We start from the raw sequence: 26774 nt of genomic DNA, 5'->3' as shown, positions 1-26774 counted from the left end.
GTGGACCTGAAGAGCAAATTCAGGTCCACAATCATTCATTTAATCACTCATCACTTTGTCAGTTGCACTACAAACTGATTAAGTGACTAATTGTTGGAAATGTTATTCTTTTTTCAGCGTTTCATTCATTTCTTAAAGGTACAGTGTGAGGAACTAGAGACCTTTACTGGTGAAGTTTCTTCTCTTGCACTATAGCCTATGGACAAACTTATTTTTGCCACAACTGTTTTACAACGATAAGATATTGAATGCAGGTGTTCATTCAGGCTTTGGGCTATAGGCCAATGAAGGGCAGTCTTGACGCTTCAGCATAACAAGACATTTTGGACAATGCTAAGCTTCCAACTTTATAGCAACAGTTTGAGGAAGGCACGTTTCTATTCCAACATGACTGGGTCCCAGTGCACAAAGCAAGGACTATGAAGACATGGTTTGACTTTGAGTTTGGTGTGGAAGAACTTGACTGGCCTGCACACAGAGTCCTGACCTCAACCCATACTAGACTTCTCTGTTAAATATTGAGATTTTAGACATTTACTTTGCTAAATGTTGGAGATTAACGTAATGTTTTCATGGATTTTTTAGTCTTTTTAACTGATCTACAATTCGCACTCATGACTCTTCCTGTGACGACACTCTGCTAATGTCACATTTTATTGGTGCAGCTCACTTGGAACCTCATCAGAACATGTACTAAAAAAACATTAGGTACCAGGTACCATCACTAATAGAAAGGCCAAGCCGAGCCAAATAGAACTTTAGGAAAGTCTTCTGAGACTGAGACTGTGTAAGTGTTATAGCTGCAAAAGGGGCACCAACTTCATGTTAAAGTATTGTATATTTATAGTCCCTGTTTATGCTATGATGAAGCGTCCAAATACTTTTGTCCATAGTCTTCAGTGAGCATCACTGAAGACTATGTGAGAGCTAGTGAGAGCTAACCCTGCTACTGCTCTGGGTATAAATATAAAAGGCTCAAACTGGGTTCATGAAAACAGCAACCCATACTATCAGATCATTGTAATCAAGAAAAACTTCCTCACACTTGACACATGACACTCTCCCAAACCCACACCCCCTTGAGGAAAAAAAAATACTTTACACTGTTTGGAAGAGCATCATTGAGTAATCCATGATCTCTGCCGACCTCCAATGGCAAGAAAGAGGAATTACATGACTAGAGTGTTTAACTTTAACAGGAATGGATGCAATTTATGGGTATCAATGATGGGAGTATCTCTGCACATCTGCACGTGTGCTATACCAGTCATTTATGTTCTCTGCTGCTAGTGTGCTGCCACTAAAATATGGTAATAAAAGTGTAAAAATGACCACATTGTATGCATACACAAGTAAAAGACCAGTATTTGAAGCTTTATTCAAAGGTCCATTGTCTAATGACTGAAAAGCCCAAATTGTTTTCACACAATTGCAATTTAACGTTGGTGATAATGGTGTTACTGAGTGAGCTCAATATTTTCTCAGGTGGAACCACAGTTGTATTTATGTATTTTATTTGACCTAGTATAAACCCTCTTAAATGTTACACGCTGGAGCTTTAAGTGCAAAAATAAACAGAAAAAATACCAAATTACTATTCTTTTGTTAAATATATGTATTTCCTCATTATTATTTTCTGGTTTCTGGTAAAATAACTTTTGTGGTAGGGTCCGGACTTATAGTGGCACGACAATAAAGTATTGAATTTTTGCAGATGATCTGGCAACCCGTGCCATAATCTCGTTATTGTGCTCCACACTCTCGCGACATTCAGGCGGTCACTGCCTGTTAGGAATAATGGCTGCCTTCGTTGCAATGGCTAGAACGGGGAACAACACAAGAGGCATATCAGAGCGCTTTAGCTGACCGGGAAGAGCTCACATCAGCGGGCACCCCCTCCTACCCGGGTTTCAGAGCGGATGGGTAGAGGGGGTCTTGCCAAAGGACACACGGAACGAAAGAGACTCGGAGGGAAGGAGAGTAAAGCTAACGCCGCTTTGATAGCTAGCGTTAGCGGGCTATCAACAGGATTGTCACTGCCGGGGGAACGAACCCGAGGAGCCGTGACAAGTGTGTGTGCGTCGGGGGGTTGGAGGAAGCGGCGACGGAACCCTGGAGCGTGTGAACAAATAACCGGACTTGTTCTAACATGAGTGGACCGGGACAGGACAGCGAGCCAGAGGCGAAAGTCCTTCTCATCAAGCGGCTTTATAGGTAAGTTAGCGAGGCCGTTCTGTCAAGCTAACCAAGGTGCTAAGTGATAGCTAACCGCGCATTGCAAATAAAAGAATAAGCCGAAGTCCTCTTCTATTCTACAACACGCCAACGCTGAAATGTTAGCCCAACTACTTTGCAACCTCCGTGAGTGTAAAATTAATGTAATTAGTCACCAATGTCTTTGTTCCAGAGAAACTATATAGAAAGGGGAGCTTCCTGTCTGCTAACGTCCTGCAAATGTTCAGCCTTGTCACAGTTCTAATGTTTAATATTGTTCAGGGCTGTGGTGGAGTCTGTGCACAAGCTGGATGTCATCATCGGCAGTAAAGCGTCCTACAGAGAGGTCTTCAAGCCGGAGAACATCAGCCTTCGCAACAAGTGAGTCCATGTGTCCGTCTGTCAGAACTTTTGTTTACATCTTCCTTCGTTTCACTCAAGTCTTCTTATTTCAGTTTTAGAACCTGCAGCACAGGTGCTAATCTCAAATCTACCTGCAGTGTATGAACTTCATTCATTTGCCTGCGCTCATATCTTAGAGTTGACTACAAAAGTCAGAATCATAAACAATTCACCATGCAGGTATTTACATATGAATCGTGCCTTGGCATTTCATCTCTAAGCCTTGTTCAGGTCCTGGTAAAGCTGCGGACACACTTCACATCTTTCATAGTCATTATCGATTTTCAAAAGACTGGGCGTACACATTTACCGACCGACTCAGTGTCAGTTTTTATATTCCTTCCTGTCGTCTTCTTCTTCTGGCGCTATTTCCTGTGTCCCACCTACTCTTTTTCATTGGCTGTTGGCAGTTAGCAGTTGGGTCGGCAATCAATACACACTGCCTGATAGTGTCCAGAGTCAGCTCAAAAGATTCAATCATGTTTGACTGACTGCGACTGAGGTCATGTCGGGTCTGTTACCCTCACACGCTAAGAGATTTCTGTGCCAATTATCCCCTAGTATCTTGTAGTGTCCTCAGCTCAACATCTGTCCAGATCTGTCTGAAGACAACTGGACAGCATTAAGTATAATTGTTTGCACCTGGAATTAAAATGCACCTCCAGTGACCACATGTGCTTGGCTCAAGCTTTACCAACACTGTATTTCAGAAACACACTGACGTTATGTCTGTTCATGTGAACACAGCTATGTTAACTAGTTTAACTGCTGTGAGGGGGTCTTGTGTGTCCATCTGTGTATTAGTACGAGTGTATAGATGAGAGAGAGAAGATTTAAGAATGTTTTATGGAATGTCAAGGACCTCAATATACTCTGCTTCATCCTGATGATGGATTCATGCATGCTCAAGAACAAGGCCAAATGCATCTCTAAGGCTGCATTTACACATGATGCCCTTTTGCTGATATGTAATTTATTTTTTATTTTGTTTGAAAACCTGCTTGAATTGTGTTTCAAAAGTGACCCACATCTGAAATCTGCATTTAAACTGCTTGACAATTGGGCAGACAGCCACAGGGTCAGCTTTGCCGCTGTAAGTGGTGTTATTTTGAAATGTAGAACACCTCATCTCGAAGGCTAAAAGGGCAGGAAACATTTAACTTCATGAGTCCTCTGGCTTGAGGACTCGTCCTCCTTTGCACCAGTCAAAAGAGGGTGATGTAATCTTGGATAGTGTCCACATGTGTTCCATCTGATGTAAATGCACATATCCAAATTATTTTCACTAACCAAAGACTAAGGGCCTGATTTACTAAAGCTTTGCACGTGCAAAAACGTGTGCAAACTGGATTTCACATGCAGATTTACGTTGATGCTGATCTACTAACGGGGCACAACGAGGAGTGCGTCCCTCAGAGGTGCAAAATAGGTACTCGCAACCCATTTAGCGTTCTTGCCTTAATGCATATGCAATATGGGGCGTTAATACGATATTTTGCGTGTGATGGGAGGAGAACATGTAAATATGTTATTTTAGCACGCGCAAAGTGATTTATCAAACCTGAAACTCATTGCGGTGTTTATTTTTGCGTCTATATTTAGCACGTTTGAAAGGCAGGTCTTAACATGTGCGGTGGGCACACATGGCTGCGGTTATTTATAGTTATATTATATTTGTAAATCAGGTAATTACTCTTTTCCAGAGCATGTTCAACTACGCGTTCACAGATGACGCACATTCATTTCTTATTTGGTATATCTGAATAAATTAAATTAGGGATGCACCGATTAATCGGCCAGTGATCGGAATCGGCCGATTTTCATGTGATCGGCCGAAATCGGCGACCGGCCGATCAGTCAGAACAATCCTGATTTTAATAAGCCGCTCAAAATGCACCCATATTGCAGCATCAGCAACGCACATGTAGTAGAGTGTAGGGCTGGGCGGTATAGTGGTTCACACCGAATACTGTTTTTTTTTCAGTTATGATATGAATTTTGAATATACCGCCATACCGGTGTATTTGATTACACAACATCCGCGCAGCTGCGGCTGCTGTCTGCTTAGCGAGTGAGCGCTCTGCATGTAAATGTTTCATTAATGTTTATATATTTGTTTCAATCACTGAACGAACCCTGTCATATTTGGGACTAGTGTCAGGACCTTAAATCACTTGCAGAAAACTTTTGATCAGCACTCAGCATTTGTTTGTTTGTCATTTAAGGGGAGAGAGCGAGAGATTGAGTGAGAGAGAGATCTGCGCTCTTGGTCATTAGTTCATTTACTTATTTGTGTGTAGGTACTATGTTGTGAAATATGTCTAAACTAAGAGGCTTGAAACTGACCTCAGAATATGAGTCCATGTGTAGTATGGGGCCACACTTGTTGTGTAAATGCATCCCAAATCATCTCTAAATGTGTTTTTGTGATTGTACCTGATGACACATTCGAGGTACATTGGGGACTTTTAAAACTGTTCTTTGCATGTGATTGGAACTCTCAGGACAGATGTAAACAATAGGCCGGAGAACAAACCACAAACTGAATATGGATCTGTGTCCATCTAATAATTTTTGTCTCGAGCCATGACCAAGAAATTAAAAACCAGCATTTATTGATCAAATGTGGTTGAATACATAACCTCAGTCTTTAATCAGAATACATAATCAGTTTCACAGAAACATCCAAACCAAGTGCATTCCAAAATATTCCAAACGAGTCCCCACATACTTTTCCTTCCTTCATCACCTGGATGAAAGATAACTAACCTGCTTTTTAAACCAGTGACTCCTGTTTCCTCTTGTTGGATTTAGAAGGAAACACAGTTTACAGACATTGGACATATGGACATTATTTAGAGAATGGGGTCTGGATAGTTTGCTGTCAACCTATGACAAACATAACTGGACCAGATCTTTTCAAAACGACTGGAAAACATCTGGATAGGTGATGCCTGTGTCACACACATAAATGATTTACACCTTCTTGTTTGCTGTGAATTATGTGGATTCTTCCCCTGCTGTCTTCTCATCCGAACGTTACAATCCGGAGATTATACTGGGAAGCTGAAAATTCTAGAATGTCTGGAGCGACTTTTAACAGACATTTCCATTTCCATTTCTTGCATACAGTCCATGATAAGGTATGCTAGCACCTCACTTCAAGGCTGAGTTGTGTTGAGTAGCTGAATGGTTTGGGGAATTTAAGAAATTTAGATTTTTTACGGACAGATATTGTGATTACCATTAAATCCTATAATTATAGTCTCTTCCTGTCTAAACTTCTCTTGTTAAATTAAATAAATCCATTGGTCCTCAAGTCAAACGAGTCCATCCATCACCTTCTTAACTCATGCGTGTGTGTGTCTGTGTGCTTTCAGGCTGCGAGAGCTTTGTGTGAAACTGATGTTTCTCCACCCTGTCGACTACGGCCGCAAGGCTGAGGAACTGCTCTGGAGGAAGGTTTACTACGAGGTCATCCAGGTCATCAAGACCAACAAGAAGGTGAGCGGTCCTGCAGCTGCGGAACATGCCTCTTGGCATGCGTTTGCAAGCTGCTGTTTATTTGCTAGTTAGCTGGCGCGACACACTGGCTACCGGTGAAAGGTCAACATAAACATGACATGTGCCGTTTTGTGGTCACTGGCTCATAAAGTAGCTCACAAAATGCCATGTTATTCACAGGCTGTGCCAGCGGAAACAAAACCTTTAAAAAAAAAATGGCACTTTGGTATTTGACCAACACGATAAAAGGATCATTAGCTGGGTTAATTCTCAGCTGATTTTTCATAAACGTCAGTCAGTTTATAATAAATAGTGAAACTCAACATCTTTTTCTCATACTGCGTTTTAATTTTTCCATCATGGTACTTATAGTTTCTGGGGAATGGTTTAGGCCTTACACAACAGCCAACAATGGCGGACATCCAGCAGCTCTTTTTTTTTTTTTTTACCTGCTCTGCTTTTGGCTATTAGTCTCAACACAACGTCAAGCTTTGTATGAGAATAGACAGCATAACGTTTGCGTCAACGTGCCATTCGATATTTACACCAATCGCGAGGGTCGCCCAATCAGAAAATACCAACAAATGGAACGGTTGGGCCGGTTGGAAATACCGCACCATTCCACTCGTTGGAAACATGGCTTTAAGAGTCAAGTTGCTCTCGAGCTTTCCGATACCACAACTCCATATTCCGACCATTTGCTGCTGTCTCAGCTTTACTTGCTCTATGTAGCTGTCATGTTAACATCAATGTTTACGTTAGTGTGTGCTGGATGCGTTAGCAACTGGATGCTATGGGCTCAGATGCTGAATCATTGAGGAAGTGCTGTTGTGGTACGCCAGTTGTAGTTTGCAGTGGTTACACTGCACCTTGTCCCACACTTTGGACATTTTCTGCCTTTTACACTCTCTATGCCATCACGCTAGCTGAAATCCGGATGTGTGTTGTGTCTGCTAAAACGGTCCAGGAAACGATCCCGGCGCTGAACAGGCCGCGCGAGATAGGAATTAATGGAATACTCAGTGCGTTTTCACTTTATCCAGTTTACCTTTTTCTTTCCTTCATTGTAGCACATCCACAGTCGCAGCGCTTTGGAGTGTGCCTATCGCACACACTTGATCGCCGGCGTGGGTTTCTACCAACACCTGCTGCTCTACATCCAGTCCCATTACCAGCTGGAGCTGCAGGACTGCATCGACTGGACGCACGTCACAGACCCGCTGATCGGTCAGATGCTCAAAAACACCCTCATGCAAACATGTTGATCAGAAGAGCTGCATCTATTCTTTGTTCGTGTCGTGCATACATCTAAAGTGATCTCTATTTTTCTATATATATATTTAAGAATTGGGAATTTACAGTAGAATAAAGCGAAACATTTTGCCTTTTTTGTTTTATGTCACATGATAAATAAGTTTGCATAAGTTTTAGGGCTGGGCGATATATCGAAAATTTATCGTTATCGAAATTTACGACGATAATCGACATCATTTTGCCCATATCGATATATTCGATAATTTAAAAAAAAGAAGAAAAGAAAAGTGTTTTTTGGCTGTGTGTATGTAGGCAGGCTACAGTGTGTTCATGTCCCTTTAAGACACTCGGCTGTGTACAGCGTGTGTAGTCACGTGACTCAAGCGAAAGAGACGGTGAGGAAAGACAAAGCGGCAACCGCGGTGTGTGCGGTATCAGTTTTGCCAACTTGTCGACTTCATCGCTAAATCTGGTGACTTTCTGACTCCTCCTAACGACTTTTTTTTGTCAAAAGCGACTTGTGACAAATCTCCCGACTTTTGGTGTTATTGGAGACTTTTGTGGTGTTTGGAAACTCTCACGTGAAAGCACTTATCCCTCTCAACAAGCAGCGGGTGCTGTCTGAGCCTGAGCTCGATTTAAACCTGACACTTTTTTAATATGTGAGCCGTAAATGTACACGTACATCCACCCCACAGCGGGAGCTTGTTGTACCTGCTGCCACAGTCTAATTTACAACAATAACAGAGCCGCTGAGATCCGCATGTTCCTAATGACGATACGCTTCCTGGTTTTTACAACTTCACACAATACGACGTGCTATAACATACCACGCGAACACGACGAGGGAGAAAAAACACAAATGCTTGCTCAAGGGCTCAGGCAGTGAGTCAGAGCGGTGTAAATGTTTCTTCACTCAGTCTCACACAAAATAAATCACTGCATTTGATACATATCAGACATAAAACACACACACACACACATGGTCAATTATCGTTCATTTATCGTTATCGAGGCGAGCTGCTCAATATATTGTGATATTGATTTGAGGCCATATCGTCCAGCCCAAAAAGTTTGTTATTAATGGTTTAGTCAGGAATGACTTGCAGGTTTAGTATTTAAGATTTTTGTGACATGAGATTAAACAGGGTAAAGGGAAAAATACAACAAATACATACAGTAGTTTATTACTGGCCACTGAAAACAGAAGAACCTTCTGACATTAGTAATATATGAAAACTGTGTGGAAAATGTTGGCTTTTCTCTGATTCCTGAAATGTTATCTGTTTGCCTTTTTGCATAACTCTGACACCCGTCTAGATTAGAGTGCATCAATGAAATGTAAAACAAAATGTGTTTTGTTTTGTTTTTCCCCACACAGGCCGAAAGAAACCAGTGTCTGCCTCCCCCAAGGAGATGGAGTGGGCACAGATGGCGTGTCATCGCTGTCTGGTGTACCTCGGAGATCTAGGTAATAACATGATAACGCCGTCTTTGTAGCCAGCTTGTCGAGTTGTGAGACAGCGTGTGTCGTTCAGTGTGGGGAAATCTTGGCTTGGGCTGCAGAGTTTATTTGGCAGGTGCATTGCTTTAGATTTATCTGTGACAGCGATATTGAAATTTCGATGATTGAACTTAAGTCTGCATTTGTGTACATGAACAGACAGAAGTAGCTGCGTCATTGTTCCCCTCTTCTGATAGGATCACAGGGATTTAAAATCCATAACAAGTTACTCTTGCTAAAATGTCTACTTTTTTATTATTTAATTCTGCTTTTTTTCCTGACCGATTGTATTCTGCCAAGTCATACTTGGCATGAGTCAGTTTAAATGAGTCAGTTTAAATGTTGCTGCTTTTGCTTTCATATCTTAGACTGCACTATGTAAAGTATGTGTAAGTTATTAAGCTTTTTCCGATGTCCCACCAATAAAAAGTATCTGTTTTTTCTATTATTTGATGCTTTTTCCTCTGTAGCCCGTTACCAGAATGAGCTCGCTGGTGTGGAGGCTGAGCAGCTGGCTGAAAGGTTTTACCATCAGGCCCTTTCTGTCATGCCACACATGGGTGAGTGTTGTAGAACCTCTTAAAACATACACTACCATTCAAAAGTTTGGGGTCATTTAGAAATGTCCTTATTTTTTGAAGGAAAGGCACTTTTTTCAATGAATATAACAGTAAATTAATCAGAAATACACTCTATACTTTGTTCATGTGGACTATTCTAGCTGCAAACGTCTATTTTTTAATGGAATACGTACATAGGTGTATAGAGGCCCATTTCCAGTGTTCTAATGGAACATTGTATTTGCTAATCGCATTAGAAGGCTATTGGATGATTAGAAAACCCTTGTGCAATGATGTTAGCACTAGGGCTGTAATCAACCAAAGAAACTCTTGGTCGACTAAAGCCCTGAAATTTCGACTATAAATCAACTAATCGGGAGGTGGGGGTGCTTTGCGAGTGCGGCTCTTAATTTGAAAAGACCCACAGCCGCGGCTGGAGTTCAACAGAGTCTGACGGCTCTGACAGCGTTTTGCATTACGTTCATCTGCGCAATACCATAGCCTGTGATATCCGAAAATAATGTACTATGTCAACTAGTGATATCAGCACAATAACTGTTGAGGTATACAGAGCGAGACTGAACATAGGAGCACAGCTTCGCGTCTGAGACACAAAAAGACCGTTGGATGATGTTGTGTGCGGGTGCGTCTGCAGTTATAAAACCAATCAAAGATTATTAGACTAAAACATTGAAATATGCTAATAATTGTTCATACTGTTCATACTCAAAACGGACAGAGCAACCTTAGCTTAGCATTTTTAAATGATATGCCATGTTTGTAGTAGAGCTGTGAAAAGCAAACTGTTGCTTGCATTCCACTTTTTTACTGTCATCTACTTTTGAAAAATGCTGCCACACTGCTGATGTCTTTGACATGGATGCGACAGGAGGACTGATTGTAGCCAAAAATGAAAAGCTCAAAATTCACGTCTAATTAATGGCAACGCTAATCTGTTCGACGCTCATGAGCCACGGAGCGACAACAACCCACTGGGCTGGACTAAACCAAAATAGTGGAAAACAAGGGGGGTGTTCTCTGAAGATGGGCTGTTACCTGCGAAACACGGGTGCTCTTCCTCCTAATGAAATTCACCATGAGAAAAATAAAGAATAATAATAATAATAAAAAAAAAATTTTGGTCGAGCCAGAGCGTGTTGACCAATTAGTCGACCAGTCGACTTTACAGCCCTAGTTAGCACAGCTTTTGCTGGTTCTTTGACGAAAGGGCAACAGTATTATTTCGAATAAAAATCATTATTTCTAATCTTGTCAATGTCTTGACTATATGTTCTATTCATTTTGAAACTCTTGATGAATAAACAGAATGTATATATTTTTATGGATTTATTTGTAAAATGGATCTAAGAAACCAGAAAATAAATATTTTTATAAGCTGAAAATGATTTACATAGTTAAATGGAGTAAACCGTGCTACAAAAATGTTATTGTTTAATAGGAAAAATAGTCACTATTAAACATACATTCTGTTTACAATGCTATTAAAGTGTTTAACCATTTCTTTATTTACCTGTGTGAAGGAATGCCTTTTAACCAACTGGGCACATTGGCAGGAAGCAAGTTCTACAATGTTGAAGCAACCTACTACTACCTACGCTGGTGAGAGAACCTTACGTGCCATTGCAGCTCCTGGCAAAATTATTCAACCGCATTGTCGTTTCTTCCATGTTCTGTAATGTTTCTCGGGGCGGTTGAGTCATTTCATTAATGACTTGGTAGAGCACCCATTTGAAGCAATTACAGCCATTTTATTTTTCAATTTCTCTTCATTCACTTGCAATTTGGACTTATTTTGTGTAAATTCAGTCCATGATATCCTAACATTCTGCAGAAAAGGAAACCTGCCAAAGAGAGCGAATACTTTTGCAAGTCATGTTTAAAACGAAGCCAGATCTCATACGTGCATAACTTCAGGTTCTAACAGATATTTCTTCCCGTGCTCAGCATCCAATCAGAGGCCCCCTTTGAGGGCGCCTATGGCAACCTGAAGCGCCTGTTCGACAAAGCTGCTAAGATGTACCATCAAGTGAAGAAGCAGGAAATGAAGAAGCTGTCTCCGTCTCGTCAAAGGTGAGGAGCATTCAGACGATTTCAACCTTCGATCCCTCACAGGTCATGATGCCAAGATAAATGATAATGGACATCTTTAGATTATGGCCTCATATTTTTTTTAATGCACTGGCTAATCAGGTCTGGAATAAACAGGATAAACAATCTTCAGTGTTTTGATACCCCAGAGTAAATTCTAATTAGTCTCATTTCATATCTGGGGCTTTTATATAATTATTATTGACTTGTGTTCTTTCCCTAATAACCACAAACAGTCTTTAACTATTGTTGGGATAAAACAGCGTCTCGCCGCTGATGGGATTAGATGATTGATGATCCCTGTGGGGAAATTAGTTTGTTTAAACAGCAGCTGCAGCAGGAATTCTAGGGAAAAGGAATAATTTAGAGATTTGTGCTTCGGGAAGCCATTTTTTTATCAATTGGCTTCTCTACGATGGCATCCACAGCATTTGAAATATTAAGATATTAAGATGCAGTGTCAACCATGATTGATGGAACTTTTTGAACAAACGAGAAAGAAAGAAAGTAATCTAGTAATCTGTTAATTAAGGTCTGTGACCCAACTACACAAGAGGAATGTAGAAGATAATTATTAAAAATCTCAGAACAGAATTCAAGGCAGTATAACACTGACCTCAGCGCTAACACTAATGCTGATGATGATAATGTCTGTATATGTACGAGCTGCTCTTTCAAAACTGCTCTATGACACGATGGGCTTTTCATAATTGATTAATCTGCCAATTATTTTGTCTATTAGTTGTTTTAATAGTTTCTGTGTCGCATGGACCAAAGAAACCAGAGAATATTCACACTGAAGAAACTGAAAAATCAAAAGAAGTTTAATTGTTTGGGGAAAAAAACAAACAAATCGATTATCAAAATAGTAGGTGGTTAATTATGGATCGTTTAATAATCGTTGCAGCACTACTTGTGAGTGATCTTTTTTTTGCCATCTCAATCTCCAACAAGAAACCAAAAGCACATATTCAACGTTAATGCACGTTAACGCATGATGCTTTTCCATGACTACTGACCGGAAAAAGATACGCGTCACGTCATGTTTACGTGACTCCCTATTTTCAATAAAAAACAGTAAGAAAATAAAGTAATATCAACTTGTGTCAGTGCCTTGATTTAGTCCTGATGGAGTGTGAAGAACAAGAACAGCATGTAATGACTGTAACAGTCTGCCTCACATGTGACGGTGATAGTGCTTACAGCGCTGTGGCGTCTGCAGGTAAATCCACTGTCACCCCTGGTGCGCGGTTGTAAACACTCCGTCGATTACGGTGCTATTTATCGTCGTTTTCAAACATAATTATGTCTTAACCATAAATCCAGGCCGATTTGTTCAGCGCGTTCGAAGTTATCAGCGATGACTTCATCGAAGACGAGAAACTCCTCAAAATCCCTGCCTTCAGAAATCTCTCCGCTGTCAAAATCCTCCATGTTCGAGTGTAGTAATTTCAAAAAAATGTCGCGAGGAGCCCTTATACCCCCGAAAATTGACGTATCCGCTTCACCGGCGTCTATGAGAGAATAAAACGCACAGCCGCTCTCCTGGCGTCAATGGTAGAAGTGCGGCAATGCTAATGCTTTCCTGGCGTCAATGGGTTAAGGAAACTCTTTACAATGCCATCCCATATCCCACCATCAGACATCAAGAGATGGCGGAGGCTGTGACGTTAATTAAAAAATATGGTGGTGAAGGAGGCATCAGTACCGTAAGCAACCCAGGAATCAAGACGCATGTTAAGACTTTGGACAAGCATTATATGTTGCCGACGTAAACATTTCCAGTCCTGTATGATAAATGTTGTGCTGAAGTTGCGTATTGCGTATAAGAGTATTTTGTTTTGATTTTGCCTGTGTTATTAGTGTTGTCACTGCATGTTGTACATTTTTGCAAGTTGTGCAGCAGTGCAAGTAGATTGGTTATTTATTTTTATTTATTGTTTTTATTGCCATCATTATTTTCATTTTCTATTATTATTATTATTTTACTTGTTTACGTGTTACTAATTTATTTCTGGCTGTACCTTTAAGTTATATTTAAAGTTGAGTTTTGGTGGTTCAATAATTACTCAAGTTTTGAAATCAATGAATAATCGTGTTTATTAATCGTGATTTCAATATCAATCAAATTAATCGTGATTATAATTTTTTCCGTAATCGTCCAACCCTACGTCACATGCGTCTTGTTCTGGTCAGTCGTCATGGAAACGCGTCATATGTTAACGTGCGTTAACCTAGTGCCCAGCACTAGCTTTTATTATAAATTGTAAACCTGATCCTAATCCATTGGGTTAGGTTAAGTTCACTCATTTGGTCGGTAAAGCTAATGATTTGATGCTTTGATGAATAAAACTGATAGATCTGCTGTTTGTAATTGCATGTTTTATGACAAGGCTTGAACACAACATTTTAGATATTTTTTACATTAGGGGTTTACAAGCTAATGATAATAATAATATTAGCTAATGTGAGCCTGGTTAAGGATGGTGGGAGTGATTGCGTAAGGGTTAAGTAGAGTTTGGTTCGTATTCTCTATGGTTTAGACAAAAAAAAAATCATCAATTTATTATTGTGCATTATTTTGCTGCAGATCAAAAGACATCAAACGCCTCCTGGTGAGCTTCATGTACCTGCAGAGCCTCCTGCAGCCCAAGAACAGGTGAAACACCAAAGTCAACACTATAAAATGAATCATTGACTCTACTGTATTTTTAATGTTTAACCACTGTATTTGTATGTTTAAGATGTGCACACACAGTGACGTCAGAGTCAAATACTTGGCGTGTTTATTACTCAACCAACCGTTTTACATTCCCACCGTTTCTCCTGCAGTCTGATGGAGACTGAGGTGACGTCGCTCTGCCAGTCGGTGCTGGAGGACTTTAACCTGGTTCTGTTCTACCTGCCGCCACTCACACATGGTGGCACTCACCAGTCCCCGAGTGAGGAAGAGGAGGAGCAGCAGCAGCAGCACAGTGACAGCTCCTGCCCCGTGCTGCCCGACACCCTTGTCTTTAAGATGGTCGTCACTTGTTTGATGGTGGTGCACAGCCTGAAGAGGGGAGGTCGGTGTTGCTGGGATTTTTTTTTATTGTTAAGTCAGTGTATGTGAATATGTTTTCGTGATTTTTTTTTTTATGTTGAAATGTTTTGGATCATTTTGGTCGCATTGTTCTGCCTATATAATACTGTGCCTTCTTTGGAATTCAACTTCATGAGTTATTAACTGGACCCTTTTACAGGTTAATAACTCAGAATTTTTTTACTAATGTAATCATTTATGATTTATTTTCTGAAACAATCATCTACTGGTGGACATTTTATTGAAATAATGTATCTCGTACTCATAGTTGCTGTGTGTGTTGCTTTTTTTAGGATCGAAGCAGTACAGTGCGTCCATCGCCTTCACTCTGGCCCTCTTCTCCCACCTGGTGAACCACGTCAACATCCGGCTGCAGGCTGAACTGGAGGAAGCGGAGAGCCAGGTGCCTCCGCTTCACACTGATGCCACTGGTGAGAGAGAAACTCTTTATCTGCACAGTTTTCAACTCCCTGGGTTTGTGAATTAATTAGTGCTTGATGAGTTTATTTACATGTGCTTGAAAGCACCTCAATTTCACAACAAATATCTGTCTGAATGAATGTCACAAAGTCACTCAAATGACCTTTATTTTAAAAACAAACTTAATACACTGGCTGGTGAGTGTATTAGTGATATATTATAATCCTGCCATTACTAAACACAATTGGGGTTGTTTACAGCATCTCTTTTAGTGTGGACAAATATTGAGCTTGTGTGTATTCATTTGTCATACCATGGCTGTAAGGTGCTGAAAACTTGAAAATGGACCTTGAAAGTGCTTTAACATTGACTTTGGAAGAATTCCTCTGAGCGATGCTGTTTAAGAGGAGGGAAAAGCAGGGAATGAACACAACATTTGGCCTTTTGTTTTGTCATTTACAAAATGTATGCGTTTAGCCTGGTGGGCACTTTTCTGAGCTTCTCTAAAGCCCCGTATGTGTTGTAACGGTAACTATCCTTCCTCTGCGTCTCAAGCTGTACTTGAGTTTGAGATCAATGGGCCAGGAAAGTCTTGAAAGTCCTTTTTTAATGCGATTTTTTAAGTAGGTGTGGGAACACAGAACTATGAGAAAGTGCTGATTAGTCAGCACAGTACAGGAAATCTTCCAGCCTGCTGCATAGATCAATGCCTCAATCCCCATTTATCCTCATCAGCAGCATCTTTAAGGATTAACGTGCTGTTCTTTGTGTTTTAAATCTTGTGGGACAGCAGTGTAAGAAGAGTTTCCACCTTATTAAAATGTATTTTCCCACTCACACCTTGGCTCAGCTGTGGAGAGCAATTTTATTGACTGCGTCTGATATTTTCTTTAAGGAAGAAATCGATCAGTAATATTTGTCAAACATCTTGTTAGAAGCATTTAACATGAATTAAATCTTTTCCTCTTAATATAGATGATCTGGAGATCAGGGATTTGGCATCTTTACCGACCAATCACTCCGATGAGAAGCCTCTGCAGAACGGCTCTCTGGAGCAAGAAGATGAAGAAGAAGAGGAGGAGGCAGCTAAGGAGGAAGATGGCCCCGAGAAGGTTGTCGCCACGAAGCAGAGCACTGTGGACGAACAGCGCAAGTCCGAAGACGACAAACAGAGGCAGAAGAAGAAATACACTCGTCTGTCTCGCCTCCGCCGACGCCGCTGTGCTCGCAAGGACAGCCGAGGAGAGGACGACAGCGACCTCAGCGAAGGCTTCGAGAGCGAAGAAGACGAAGATGATGACGAGGAGAAGCGCGGACGCTGCGATTCAACTGGCGGCACCGCGAAAAGAGCGACTCTGAACTCTTCCTCTGTCAGGAAGGAGACAAAAAGAGACCCCCTGGGTGAGGAGGGCAGCTGGGGGAGTGGCTCAGAGGAGGAAGGAGGAACGGCATTTGATGTCGAGACCGACTCTGACATGAACAGCCAGGAGTCCCGCTCAGATCTGGAGGACATTGAAGACGCGGAGAACTCGGACAACTTGGAGGGTCAGGCTCGAGAGCAGCAGGACGAAGAGGAGGACGAAGAGCAACCAAAGGAAGAAGGAGGCAAGAGGGACGGCGACACTCCTCCGACGACCAACGGGCCGCTGTTGCCCACCGACTCCAGCATCAGCAGCAACCTACAGGCCATGTCCTCGCAACTCTTTCAGGCCAAGCGCTGCTTCCGCCTGGCACCAACCTTCAGTAACATGCTGTTGAGGCCTCAGGCCTCGTCCGTTGCAGATGTTCCCACCTCCACTGATGCTTCAACTCCACCCTCTCAAGAAACTCCGCCTCCTCCGGGGGAGTCCTCAAGCGATATCAACCCTGGCACTGCCAACGGAACCAGTGAACACGGTAATGTGCTTTTCAACTAAAAATGAACATCTAAATCATGTGTAGGGCTGCAACTAACAATTATTTTAGTGATCGATTAATCTGTTGGTTGTTTTCTCGATTAATCGATTAATCGTTTGGACCATAATATGTTAAAAAAAAAAACCCGTTGATCAAACCTGGAAATTACGACATTCTCGAATGTCTTGTTTTGTCCACACAAACCAAAATGATTCAGTTTTAATGATTTCTTTGTTATGTGGAGCAAAGAAACAAAGAAAATATTCATATTTAAGAAGCTAAAACAATCAGAAATTTTGTTTTGATAATGAAAAAACTTCAGAACGATTAACCGATTATCAAAATGTATTCTTCGATTAATCGTTTCAGCTCTACGTATGTGTACTATTTTTAGTACGATGAGAAATGCAACTGCAGCCTTTCCAGTGTTACGCAATGGCTGACTTTTAGTCATGTCAAAGATTCCCTTTAACTCATTTGTTTTGTTGTCAGATTTGGACTCTGATTCAGAGGGAAGTGAACCCAGCACTCAGTCGGTGCCCAGTGAGAAAACCCTCCTGGAGAAGCTGGAGATCTTGACCAATCAGGGTTTGATCCAAGTGGTGAAGGTCTTTGTCGACTGGCTAAGGACCAACACTGATATTATCCTCATGTGTGCACAGGTAAGACGACAGCGCCTCCTGTTCTGACCATGAAGAAACTCTGGGGGGGGGGGGGTGGGGGCACACATACATATATTTAGCCGACTGTAATCCACTATTCTCTGCAGAGTTCTCAGAGTCTGTGGAACAGACTGTCTGTCCTGCTCAACCTGCTGCCAGATGGAAACAAGATGCTGGAGGCTGGTGAGTTACTGACATTCAGAAAGGTTCAAATGTTTGCAGTGCTGATTAGAAAATCTTCAGTTATACTTTTGGGGTTGCACAAAAAAAGTGAAAGTCCTGGTAATAAACAAGCTGCCATTACTGAGTGAGTCCCCTCAGAATGTTCACATTAATTCATGTTCAGTGTTACTCTTCATCAAGGAAGTAAGTCGGGAATAATCTGTTATTTGTGCAGACTGTGAAATGCACAAAAATGTATAGTGCTGAAGTGGGCCTTTTTCTTTATTTTTTTTTTTAGAGCTGAAGCAATGAATCAATTAATTGTATTAATAATCAAATAATTAAACTAAATTAATCGTCAACTATTTTGATAATCGATTAATGTTTTGAAGCTTTTTCATGATTAAAACAAGATTTCTGATTGTTTTAGCTTCTTAAATGTGAATATTTTCTTCGTTTCTTTGCTCCACATAACAAATAAATCATTGAAACTGAATCATTTTGGTTTGTGGACAAAACAAGACATTCGAGAACATCGTCATTTCCAGGTTTGACAAACACTGATCAAAGTTTTTTAAACGATTAATAGATAAATCAAGAAAATAATCGACAGATTAATCGATTTTGAAAATACTCGTTAGTTGCAGCTCTTTGGACAGTTTTCACAACCGCTTTCTGAACACTAACGGCGTTAAAGGAGCTCACACAGCTAAAGGAGCTAACTGGTAAACGATGCCTGGACTCTGGTACTGTGGCACGTAAACATGACGTCATAGAAACGCGTCATGCGTTAACGTTGATGCCACTAACCACCGTTAATGCGCTCAGCACCTTTAAATTTTAAAGGTTCTAAATTAGCACTTTGTGCAGGACTGTGTCCCCATTTAAGAAGATTAGTTTGAAGTTTTGCTGTATTGAATACTTGTATGTTTACAATGTTTTAAATGACAAAATTAAGCCAAAGGAGCTTCTTCTTTTTTTTGGAATATGTGGAAGAAAACGGTCATGAATTTTGTTTGCAAGAGAAGTCGTAACAGTAGTTGTGTAATTGTCTCTTGAAAAAGAAATCAATGATATTATGTGATGTATTTCACTCATATAATGATGAAAAATATTATTTGTCCATGCAGCTTTATGTAATTTGTCATATTAGTTAATCTACCTCTGTGTTCACATATCACATCCATGTTTCGTTGACTTGCTCTTACACTGTTTACGCTCAGTTTCCACACTGAATATTCATAGTTTCATAATGTTTTTCCTCACCGTTTGTCTGTGTGCTGCAGAGCTCGGTCTGAACACAGAGTTGACGCAGCTGTTAAACGAGTGCGAACAGCCCGGTTTGGTCCAGACTCTGCTGCTGCCTGAGGACGTGGCTCTGCGACACTTGCCTGCTCTCGGCGTCGCTCACCGTCGCCTCGATTTCAACCGCCGCAACACCTCCCTCAGCCCCCTGCAGGAGGTGAACTAATGCACTCACACAGAAACACACACACAAATTCAGCTTTTACACAAATGGAATGATATGCATTTTATTAAAGCATCTCAATGTTATGTAGACTGGAGCTGCAGTGATCAGTGGATCACAATAATTTAAGTTTCTTTGTCATATGGAGCAAATAAGAGCCGGAGCATTTTCACATTTAAGAAGCTGAAGAATTTGAAAACTTAACCCCAACTGATTCATTGATCATCAAAATAGGTGGAGAATAATTCAGTAACAGATAAATAATTGATGAATCATCGCAGCCCAGGAATATTGTAGTGTGGGGACTCGTCATGGTGGACACAATTCTGAGACAAACAGCTGTCACGTTAGCAAAACAAATAAGCAGGTCACTTATTTACATATCCAACAGACACAGAACAACATTATTATTCATTTTGGAGTCATGTCTGTGGCCACCTGATGAATCCAAGTACAATATTGGCTCTTATTTGGCCCTGTGTTTAGTCGGCTAACTCCTGAAGGGAACAAAAACATCTTCAGACACACATGAGCTCGATGGTACTTAACTTGAAAACATAAGATTAGATCAGGGGTGTCAAACTCATTTTCACTGAGGGCCACATCAGCATAATGGTTGCCCTCAAAGGGCCAGATGTAACTGTAAAACAGATTAAATGTATACGCACCCTCCGAAAAAGACTTTGAAGCACGGGTGATTTCTTCAGCCACAATAAAGCTACCTTTCACTGCCGCATTGTTTTTGATTGTGGCTTTTGTGAACACATTCTGCTGCGATCGCAGACAATGTGTTGTTTCCTTGAAGGCTAACTTTGGCATACTTGGCTCCTTGTTTGGTGTCAAAATGCCAACGTAGATTGTACTATTTGACGACCGACACCGCCTCATAACACAAAAGACATAACGTTTTTTTCTCCTTGAAGCACAAACATGTATTCGCTCTCCCATCTTTCTAGAAACTGCCTTCCATCTGCATCAATCTTTCTCTTCCTGGACATTTTGGGATAATTTGTGGATATTTCAATCTCAATTTCATTCGTCGCATCATGCATATACAATGATACACTGCAAACTAGTCACTTCACGGGTAACACAATCGCCATGCATTGTGGGAAATGTAGTTTATGGTCAACACCCGCCTTAAAGCAGCGTAGACCTCGTGGGCCACATAAAATGATGTGACTTTACGGGCCACATCTGGCCCCCGGGCCTTGAGTTTGACACATTTGATTTAGATGTTTGAGTCCTTGGAGGTCGATTGATCCAACACCTTAAACTGATGTGATATAAATAGGGCCGTAACGATACACAAACTCACAATTCGATCTGTATCACAATTTTTGACCCACGATTCGATACATTCCATGCTTTTTTTTAAATTTAAAAAACATTTTATTTAAACAACATTTACTTATATAGCAACTTAATGTAACATTTAATAACAAATATTTTGTAACACTTTGAACAGATTTGAAAATAAATAAATAACCAAAGATTTCGCTCTTTTCTGTAACAAAATAATACTGTTATGTAAATACAAAGTAAATGATCAATCAGACTGGGATTTGTCCCCAAAGCGTAGTGTAGTTCTTCATGAAAAGCAGTTTTGTTTCAGTGGAAATAACTTGTTTTGATAAACAGCAAAGGTAAGACAACATTTCCGTTTGTATGTCTTGAAAGTCAGTTGTTGTTTTGCTCTTATTTTGGGGCTGGATCCGTGAATCTTGTTCGTAGAGTGATAAAAATGGTACCGTTAGAATCTGTGAATTCTCCGCTATTTACATAATCACGCTGACGCTCCGGTGCCGCTTTTAAACATGTGTGCGTGTGTTTTTCCGCTACTGCGGGTTTGATCCATCAGTGTTTTAACTGTGTTTGGTGAACATAAGAATGATTTATATGAGCTTTTAGCCGAGTTTCTGACCTTTCTGTGGGTATGCAGCATGTCTGTTTGTTAAATTTAGACATGGTTTTATGACGCTTATGTCGCTGCGTTTGACGCTGCCCCCGGTAAAGAAGAGACTAACGCCATTAAAAAACATAAGGCGTTAATGATGACTGTAATTCATTAATCACAATTAACGCGATAAAAATGACACCCCTAATAAAAATAAGTTTGATAGCACTAACAGCTCATATCATGTGGCTCACAGGAAAAATAACTGGGAGTTAGAAAAGGCGTTTCACGACTCTGTTTTCTCATGCCACGAGACAGGTTCGTGGCTCTGAGTATCGCGATTTCGATTTCGATACGCATATCGTTACAGCCCTAGATATAAACTCTCAGTGTGGAGCTATATTTTCATCATGTGCATATTAATCACTTAAAAGACTTGGAGAACGTAGACAAAGAAACTGGTTTCCAGTTAAATTGACCACACCGCTTTTTTGCCTTTTCCTTTTAATTTGGGAAATGCTGTCTTAACAGGCTGCCTCACTGGTCTTTGTGGATGTCATTACAAATGATCACTAACTGCTTAGTGTCTATTATTTTAGCTTGTTTCTTCAAATAATAATAATGTGTAGTTGCTCCTTTAGGACATTAATAGGCCTTTGATAATTCCACACCAAAGGACCATGTTTTCTTTGTGTGTTCCAAACAGAACAAGTTCACAAACTCTGTACTTGATGATTAAGAATCCCATCGATCTGCCGTCTCTTTTCTTTTCTCCAGTGTGTGGTGCGAGTGTGTTGCATTCGCAGTTTTGGCCACTTTGTAACAAATCTTCAGGGCAACGTGTTACACTTCAACCCAGAGGCAGGAATCTTCACCAGCATCAGCCAGTGTGAACAGGACAATTTGGTGCAACAGGCCAAGGCCCAGTTTAGAATGGTGAGTCACAAGTCCAATTATTCTAAAGCAGAATTTTGTAAGTTTTGATTTGATTGTGATAATGTTTGATCAGTTTATTCTAGTTACTCTCTGTCTTATATATTAATAGTTACTGTCTTTGCTGCTTTAACGCCAGTTGTTACTTACCTTAACAACCACAAGGCTATTTATTTTTTTATGCCACTTAATGTTGACTTTCTCCTTATCATCTTTTGTTCATCTAGGCGGAGGAGGAGGCTCGTCGAAATCGCTTAATGAGGGATATGGCCCAACTTCGATTACAGGTTTTTACACCCGATTTTATTTTGTCAAAAAAACAGCAACACATAATTGAATTAACTCCAAAAATGTCACATCAAAAATGTGCTTGGCAGAGATGCATAAAGTCATGAGTCACGTGAAACAAAACACAAATAAATCCAATGGAAATTGTTATTTCTTCATTATCCATCATTATTTTTGCTCTCTGCCTAATCTTGGGTTGCCATAACAACCACTTTAGCTTGTGCTACATCAAATAGATGGGGACATGGTCACCCTGCTAGGTGATGCACATTACCAAGCTAATAAACATGCACATAATGTTACATTTGGATAAATACCAAGTTAAAATCCATGTAATTCCCACGGTATTCGTCTGATTGGTTCAGGAGGTGTAAATGACAAGATTCACTGAGCTCCATTCACCGTTTCCATCCACCGTTTCCATCTCCATCTTCCTGTCTCTGCCTGGTCCCTTGTAGTTGGAGGTGTCGCAGCTAGAGGGCAGCCTTCAGCAGCCTAAGGCTCAGTCGTCTATGTCTCCTTACCTGGTGCCAGACGCAGCTGCTCTCTGCCAGCACCTGAACCTCGTACGGCAGCTGGCCAGCAGTGGCTGCTTCATCATCATCATCCCACGGACAGGTCAGTGCACTGACTCTGCCTCTCACACCGCCCCTGACTCCGCCTCTGACTCCACCTGACTCTTCTGAGTAGCAGCAGCAGCAGCAGGAGGAGGAGGAGGTGGAGGTGAAGGAGTAAAGGATGAGATGTTTGGTGCTTGTTCCTGCTATCACTGATGTGTCACTGAACTCATGGATTATTTCTAATGACTCGCCTGTAGAGAGGGACAGCAGAACAGTGACCAGTACCCATGTCGTATCCAAACAACGTCAAGGGATTTTTGTTCTTTGTTGCAGTAATTGATGGACTTGATCGACTGAAGAAAGAAAACCCTGGTGCGAGGGACGGCATCCGCTTCCTGGAGTCTGAATTTCGCAAAGGGAACAGGTGTGTGTGTGTGTGTGTGTTCCTGATAAAATTAGATGAACTAGTGAATCTCCTCCTTTTGTCGACTGGCTTTGTTATTTCCAAATTATGTGCAAGGCTGTATTTTTTAAACTGATTGTTTTAATCCGTTTATTTCAGGTACATACGTTGCCAAAAGGAGTCTGGTCGTAGTTTTGAAAGAGACAAGCTGAAACGGCAGGACGTCGAAGCCTGGTAAGACGTTTACTTCTGTTAAATTACCTCTAAGACGTCTCGGGGGTCTCGAAGGTCGTTGACTCTTCGTTTTGCTCCTCTTTTGTCTTTCCAGGCATCTGTATAAGATGGTGGACAGTTGTCGTCAGTTAACCGTCTCCCAGAACAACGGAGATGAAGACACGGCCGGCATGGTGACCATTCTGACCGGCCATCAAGTGGAGGAGCTTTGCAATCGATCAGCAGCTATGAAGGTGAGTCACGCACGCCGTAGTCTCAGCATTTCAGAAGTTGTCAAACACAGGGTTCCCACGGGTCCTTGAAATTAATTTGAAAAAAAAAAAAAAAAAGATTTCAAGGCCCTTGAAAGATTTTGAAAATTGCTGTGAATAGACATGGGTCATTGAAAGTGCTTGAAGTGAAGTTGATATTTAGGTAAATGTCTCCCTTGTTTGTAGGGATGCACCAATCCACTTTTTTCCACTTCCGATCCCGATAGCTGAATTTGGATATCTGCCGTTACAGATACTAATCTGATATGGATGCTCTGTTTGCTTTAATATCATTATCATCATTATTGTTGATTTTATAAAAGGCCTTGATAAACTCCTTTATACAGGCAGGTATGATATGTACGACAATTTTTTTTGCCGGCCAAATTCACGTGACAACGGTCAAAAGCTGGCATATTCCGGATAACATAAACCCTGGGTTGGAGGAGTGAGATTTTATAACACTGTCAGTGCTGTTCTCCTCAGCGAGCAGGTGCCTTAAAACAGTGATGGCTGGAATTACGTCAGCTGCAGACCAAATAACACTTGCCTGCTAGGTGGCTGTAAACTGTGGAATGGATTTCCTGAACGGAGGCGTGCATCATTATGCCGCGTCTCATTGAGACACGCCTCCGTTCAGGAAATCCATTCAACTTTTTCCAGCCAGCCAGCAGAGCAGTGAGGGAATCTCTTGTGGAGATATTTCAGTGGACAACATTAAAGCACAGACAGCTGGGACATTTCTACAGTTGGATCTGAAATGTTTCCAATCCGTGAAATACGTTTGCATCGTAACCCGATACTGGATCGGATCGGCCCCATCCCTACTTGTTTGTTATGACGCCATCTGCTGTTTCACGCTATGCATTGCTTGATGTATGTACACTAGCATGGTTGTGGACACCACTGTCCACTGTCCCCCTCTCTCTCCGCGGTTGACGCGAGATTCCGTGCAGAACATTGAGCAAGTAACGTTAAGCAAGAGAAAGCGAATGACGATGTGATATCTGGGAAATCAGAATTCCAAGATCTCCGCCTCACCGAAGTAAATTACAAAGACTGAATTGGATCAAGAATCCCAAGGGAAATCACAATAGAGTGCACTCAGTGTTAATTACTAGATTAATTGTGAACTATTAAGATAATCAGTTAATCACTGTTTTTCAACAAATTCTTGTCCTCTTGGCAACAAGTGACAGAAAGTTGAGTTGATTTTTTTTTTTGTCCCCTCCTGCCAGACGGCGTTGCAGGCAGCTAGCTCGGCAGGCATGGAGCTAAAGAATATCGTGGATTTCTACCGTCAGTGGAAGGAGATGGGCTGAGAGGTCACAATGGGGGCAGCTGTCGGCGCTGCGAACAGCTGATCGATCACAACACTCGCTCCCTCTCTCTCTCTCCCACTCTTTTGTGTATCTGCGTCTCGGAAAGGGGCAACAAACAAACAAAAAAAAACAAATGAAAGGAAAAGCTGTGTGGAAGGAAGAGTTGAGGCTTAGAGAGCTGGAAAAGTGAAAACAGTGGAGTAAAAAAATCTAAAAATTACAAGAAGAGACAAGTGAGCAAGGGTTGAGGAAGTGGCACGAAAAGAATAACAGAGGCCACTTCCGATCCTTTTAACATAAAGAGTGACCCCTAGTGGTTGGGGTGAGGGAAACGGTGGGGGACGCTACACAACTTTTAAAGTGCCCCTGGTTCACACCCTAACCAGGAATACACTGTATATGTTAGAATACATACGTGTCGAGAGAGAAACCGCGCGTGCACACACAAACACACACATACATACACATGAACACGCTCACGCTCAGATAAATTCATATAGATATTTAGAGCGCTAGTGGTTTGGATTTTCTGTTCCGTCCTCCCTTTTTTACCCCCTTCAGTCTGTATTTGAGAAACAGGGTCGAGGAGGTTGGAGCCTGCGTTTTTTGTACACTAGAGGGCAATGATGACAAACACACACACATACAGTGGAGGCGCCCAGCCTTCCATAATCAGACGTGGGCTCTCGCAGCTCGTTGGCAGGTAAAGGTTGAGGATGGATGTACAATTCTTCGGGATCGGTTTCTTTCCTATGTGGCTTCTTTTTTTTTTCGTGATTAGTTTTTTTTTCTTTATTTGCAGTGTTCTTTTTGTGACCAGTGACTTATGTATTGTGCTCAGAGAAAAGAAAAGAAAAAAGACACGACAGGCGTTTGCCCTGGGAGAGTTTTTAATTTGGATTTTATTTTTGTACCCAAATGACGTTTATTTTGCTTTTTTTTTGTAAGCTAAATTTGAGTGACATATGCAAGAATGTAATGTAAGGGAAAGGGGGTTTGATGACGCCTGTGGATCCACTGAAGAAGAATTAAATGAAACAAAAAAAGAAGGATTCTGATTTTATTTATCACAGTGTCGTGTTAGCCTGTGGAGCTGGTTAGCACCATGTTGGAGCTAATCATCGAGAGAGAGGAGGGTACTGGCTGATTCTTTTGTTTTTCTCCCCTCCCTTGAGGAATGTGGGACCCCCATGTAAACTCCTTATAATAATGTATCCCATCAACATCAGCATTTCCATATTGACTGTCCCATCATACACAGTGCAAAATAATAATTAAAAAAAACCCTGTGTATGTATGTGTGGCCATGCATTGAACAATAAAAAGGAACTCATAAGTTGATGACGACGTCTTCCATCTGGATTTATTTATGTGCCGTTTCTCTTTGATCATCACAAAATAATCATGTAGCATAAAATGGTTTAAAACACACAGCTTATATTTTTAAGTGGCGAATCGAGGTGAGCTGGGACCATCTATCTTTCTATGTTTATTTTGCATTAGCATGTTACTATTTTGTGGCCAACTTGGCAAACCTGTTTCCAAAGGTAAGCTAGGGCTAACGAGCACTCTGCAACCTCATTAGGCACAACGCAAATGTTTTCATTTTCGATTAGCATTAGCGTAGTTAGCTGTTGTGACTGTCAGCC

At 41.1% G+C, this 26774-nt stretch overlaps 1 protein-coding gene across 1 annotated transcript; it reads left to right on the top strand.

Moving 5' to 3' along the window:
• Positions 1-1798: 1798 nt before the first annotated feature.
• smg5 (SMG5 nonsense mediated mRNA decay factor) lies at positions 1799-26444 on the top strand. The gene is made up of 22 exons (XM_083894344.1): positions 1799-2214; positions 2497-2595; positions 5997-6120; positions 7191-7347; positions 8756-8845; positions 9349-9438; positions 10980-11058; positions 11404-11529; positions 14138-14206; positions 14380-14612; positions 14923-15060; positions 16025-16945; positions 17438-17607; positions 17715-17790; positions 19056-19231; positions 21912-22070; positions 22295-22354; positions 22814-22973; positions 23249-23339; positions 23478-23552; positions 23647-23785; positions 25042-26444. The coding sequence occupies exons 1-22, from the start codon at positions 2150-2152 to the stop codon at positions 25123-25125; spliced, it is 3381 nt and encodes a 1126-aa protein (XP_083750470.1). The 5' UTR covers positions 1799-2149; the 3' UTR covers positions 25126-26444.
• The last annotated feature ends 330 nt before the right edge of the window (positions 26445-26774 follow it).

The sequence above is a fragment of the Microchirus variegatus genome, assembly GCF_963457635.1.
Source record: "Microchirus variegatus genome assembly, chromosome: 1".
NCBI lineage: Eukaryota > Metazoa > Chordata > Actinopteri > Pleuronectiformes > Soleidae > Microchirus > Microchirus variegatus.
The sequence above is the reverse complement of the archived record's forward strand: the minus strand, read 5'-3'. Positions and strand labels throughout refer to the sequence as shown.

Bases quoted from the DNA above. Each gene is read 5' to 3' on its own strand.
- smg5 (XM_083894344.1), top strand. From the start codon at position 2,150: ATGAGTGGACCGGGACAGGACAGCGAGCCAGAGGCGAAAGTCCTTCTC. The intron at 2,215-2,496 runs GTAAGTTAGCGA...AATATTGTTCAG, and splicing joins CTCATCAAGCGGCTTTATAG to GGCTGTGGTGGAGTCTGTGC. The intron at 23,786-25,041 runs GTGAGTCACGCA...CCCTCCTGCCAG, and splicing joins ATCGATCAGCAGCTATGAAG to ACGGCGTTGCAGGCAGCTAG.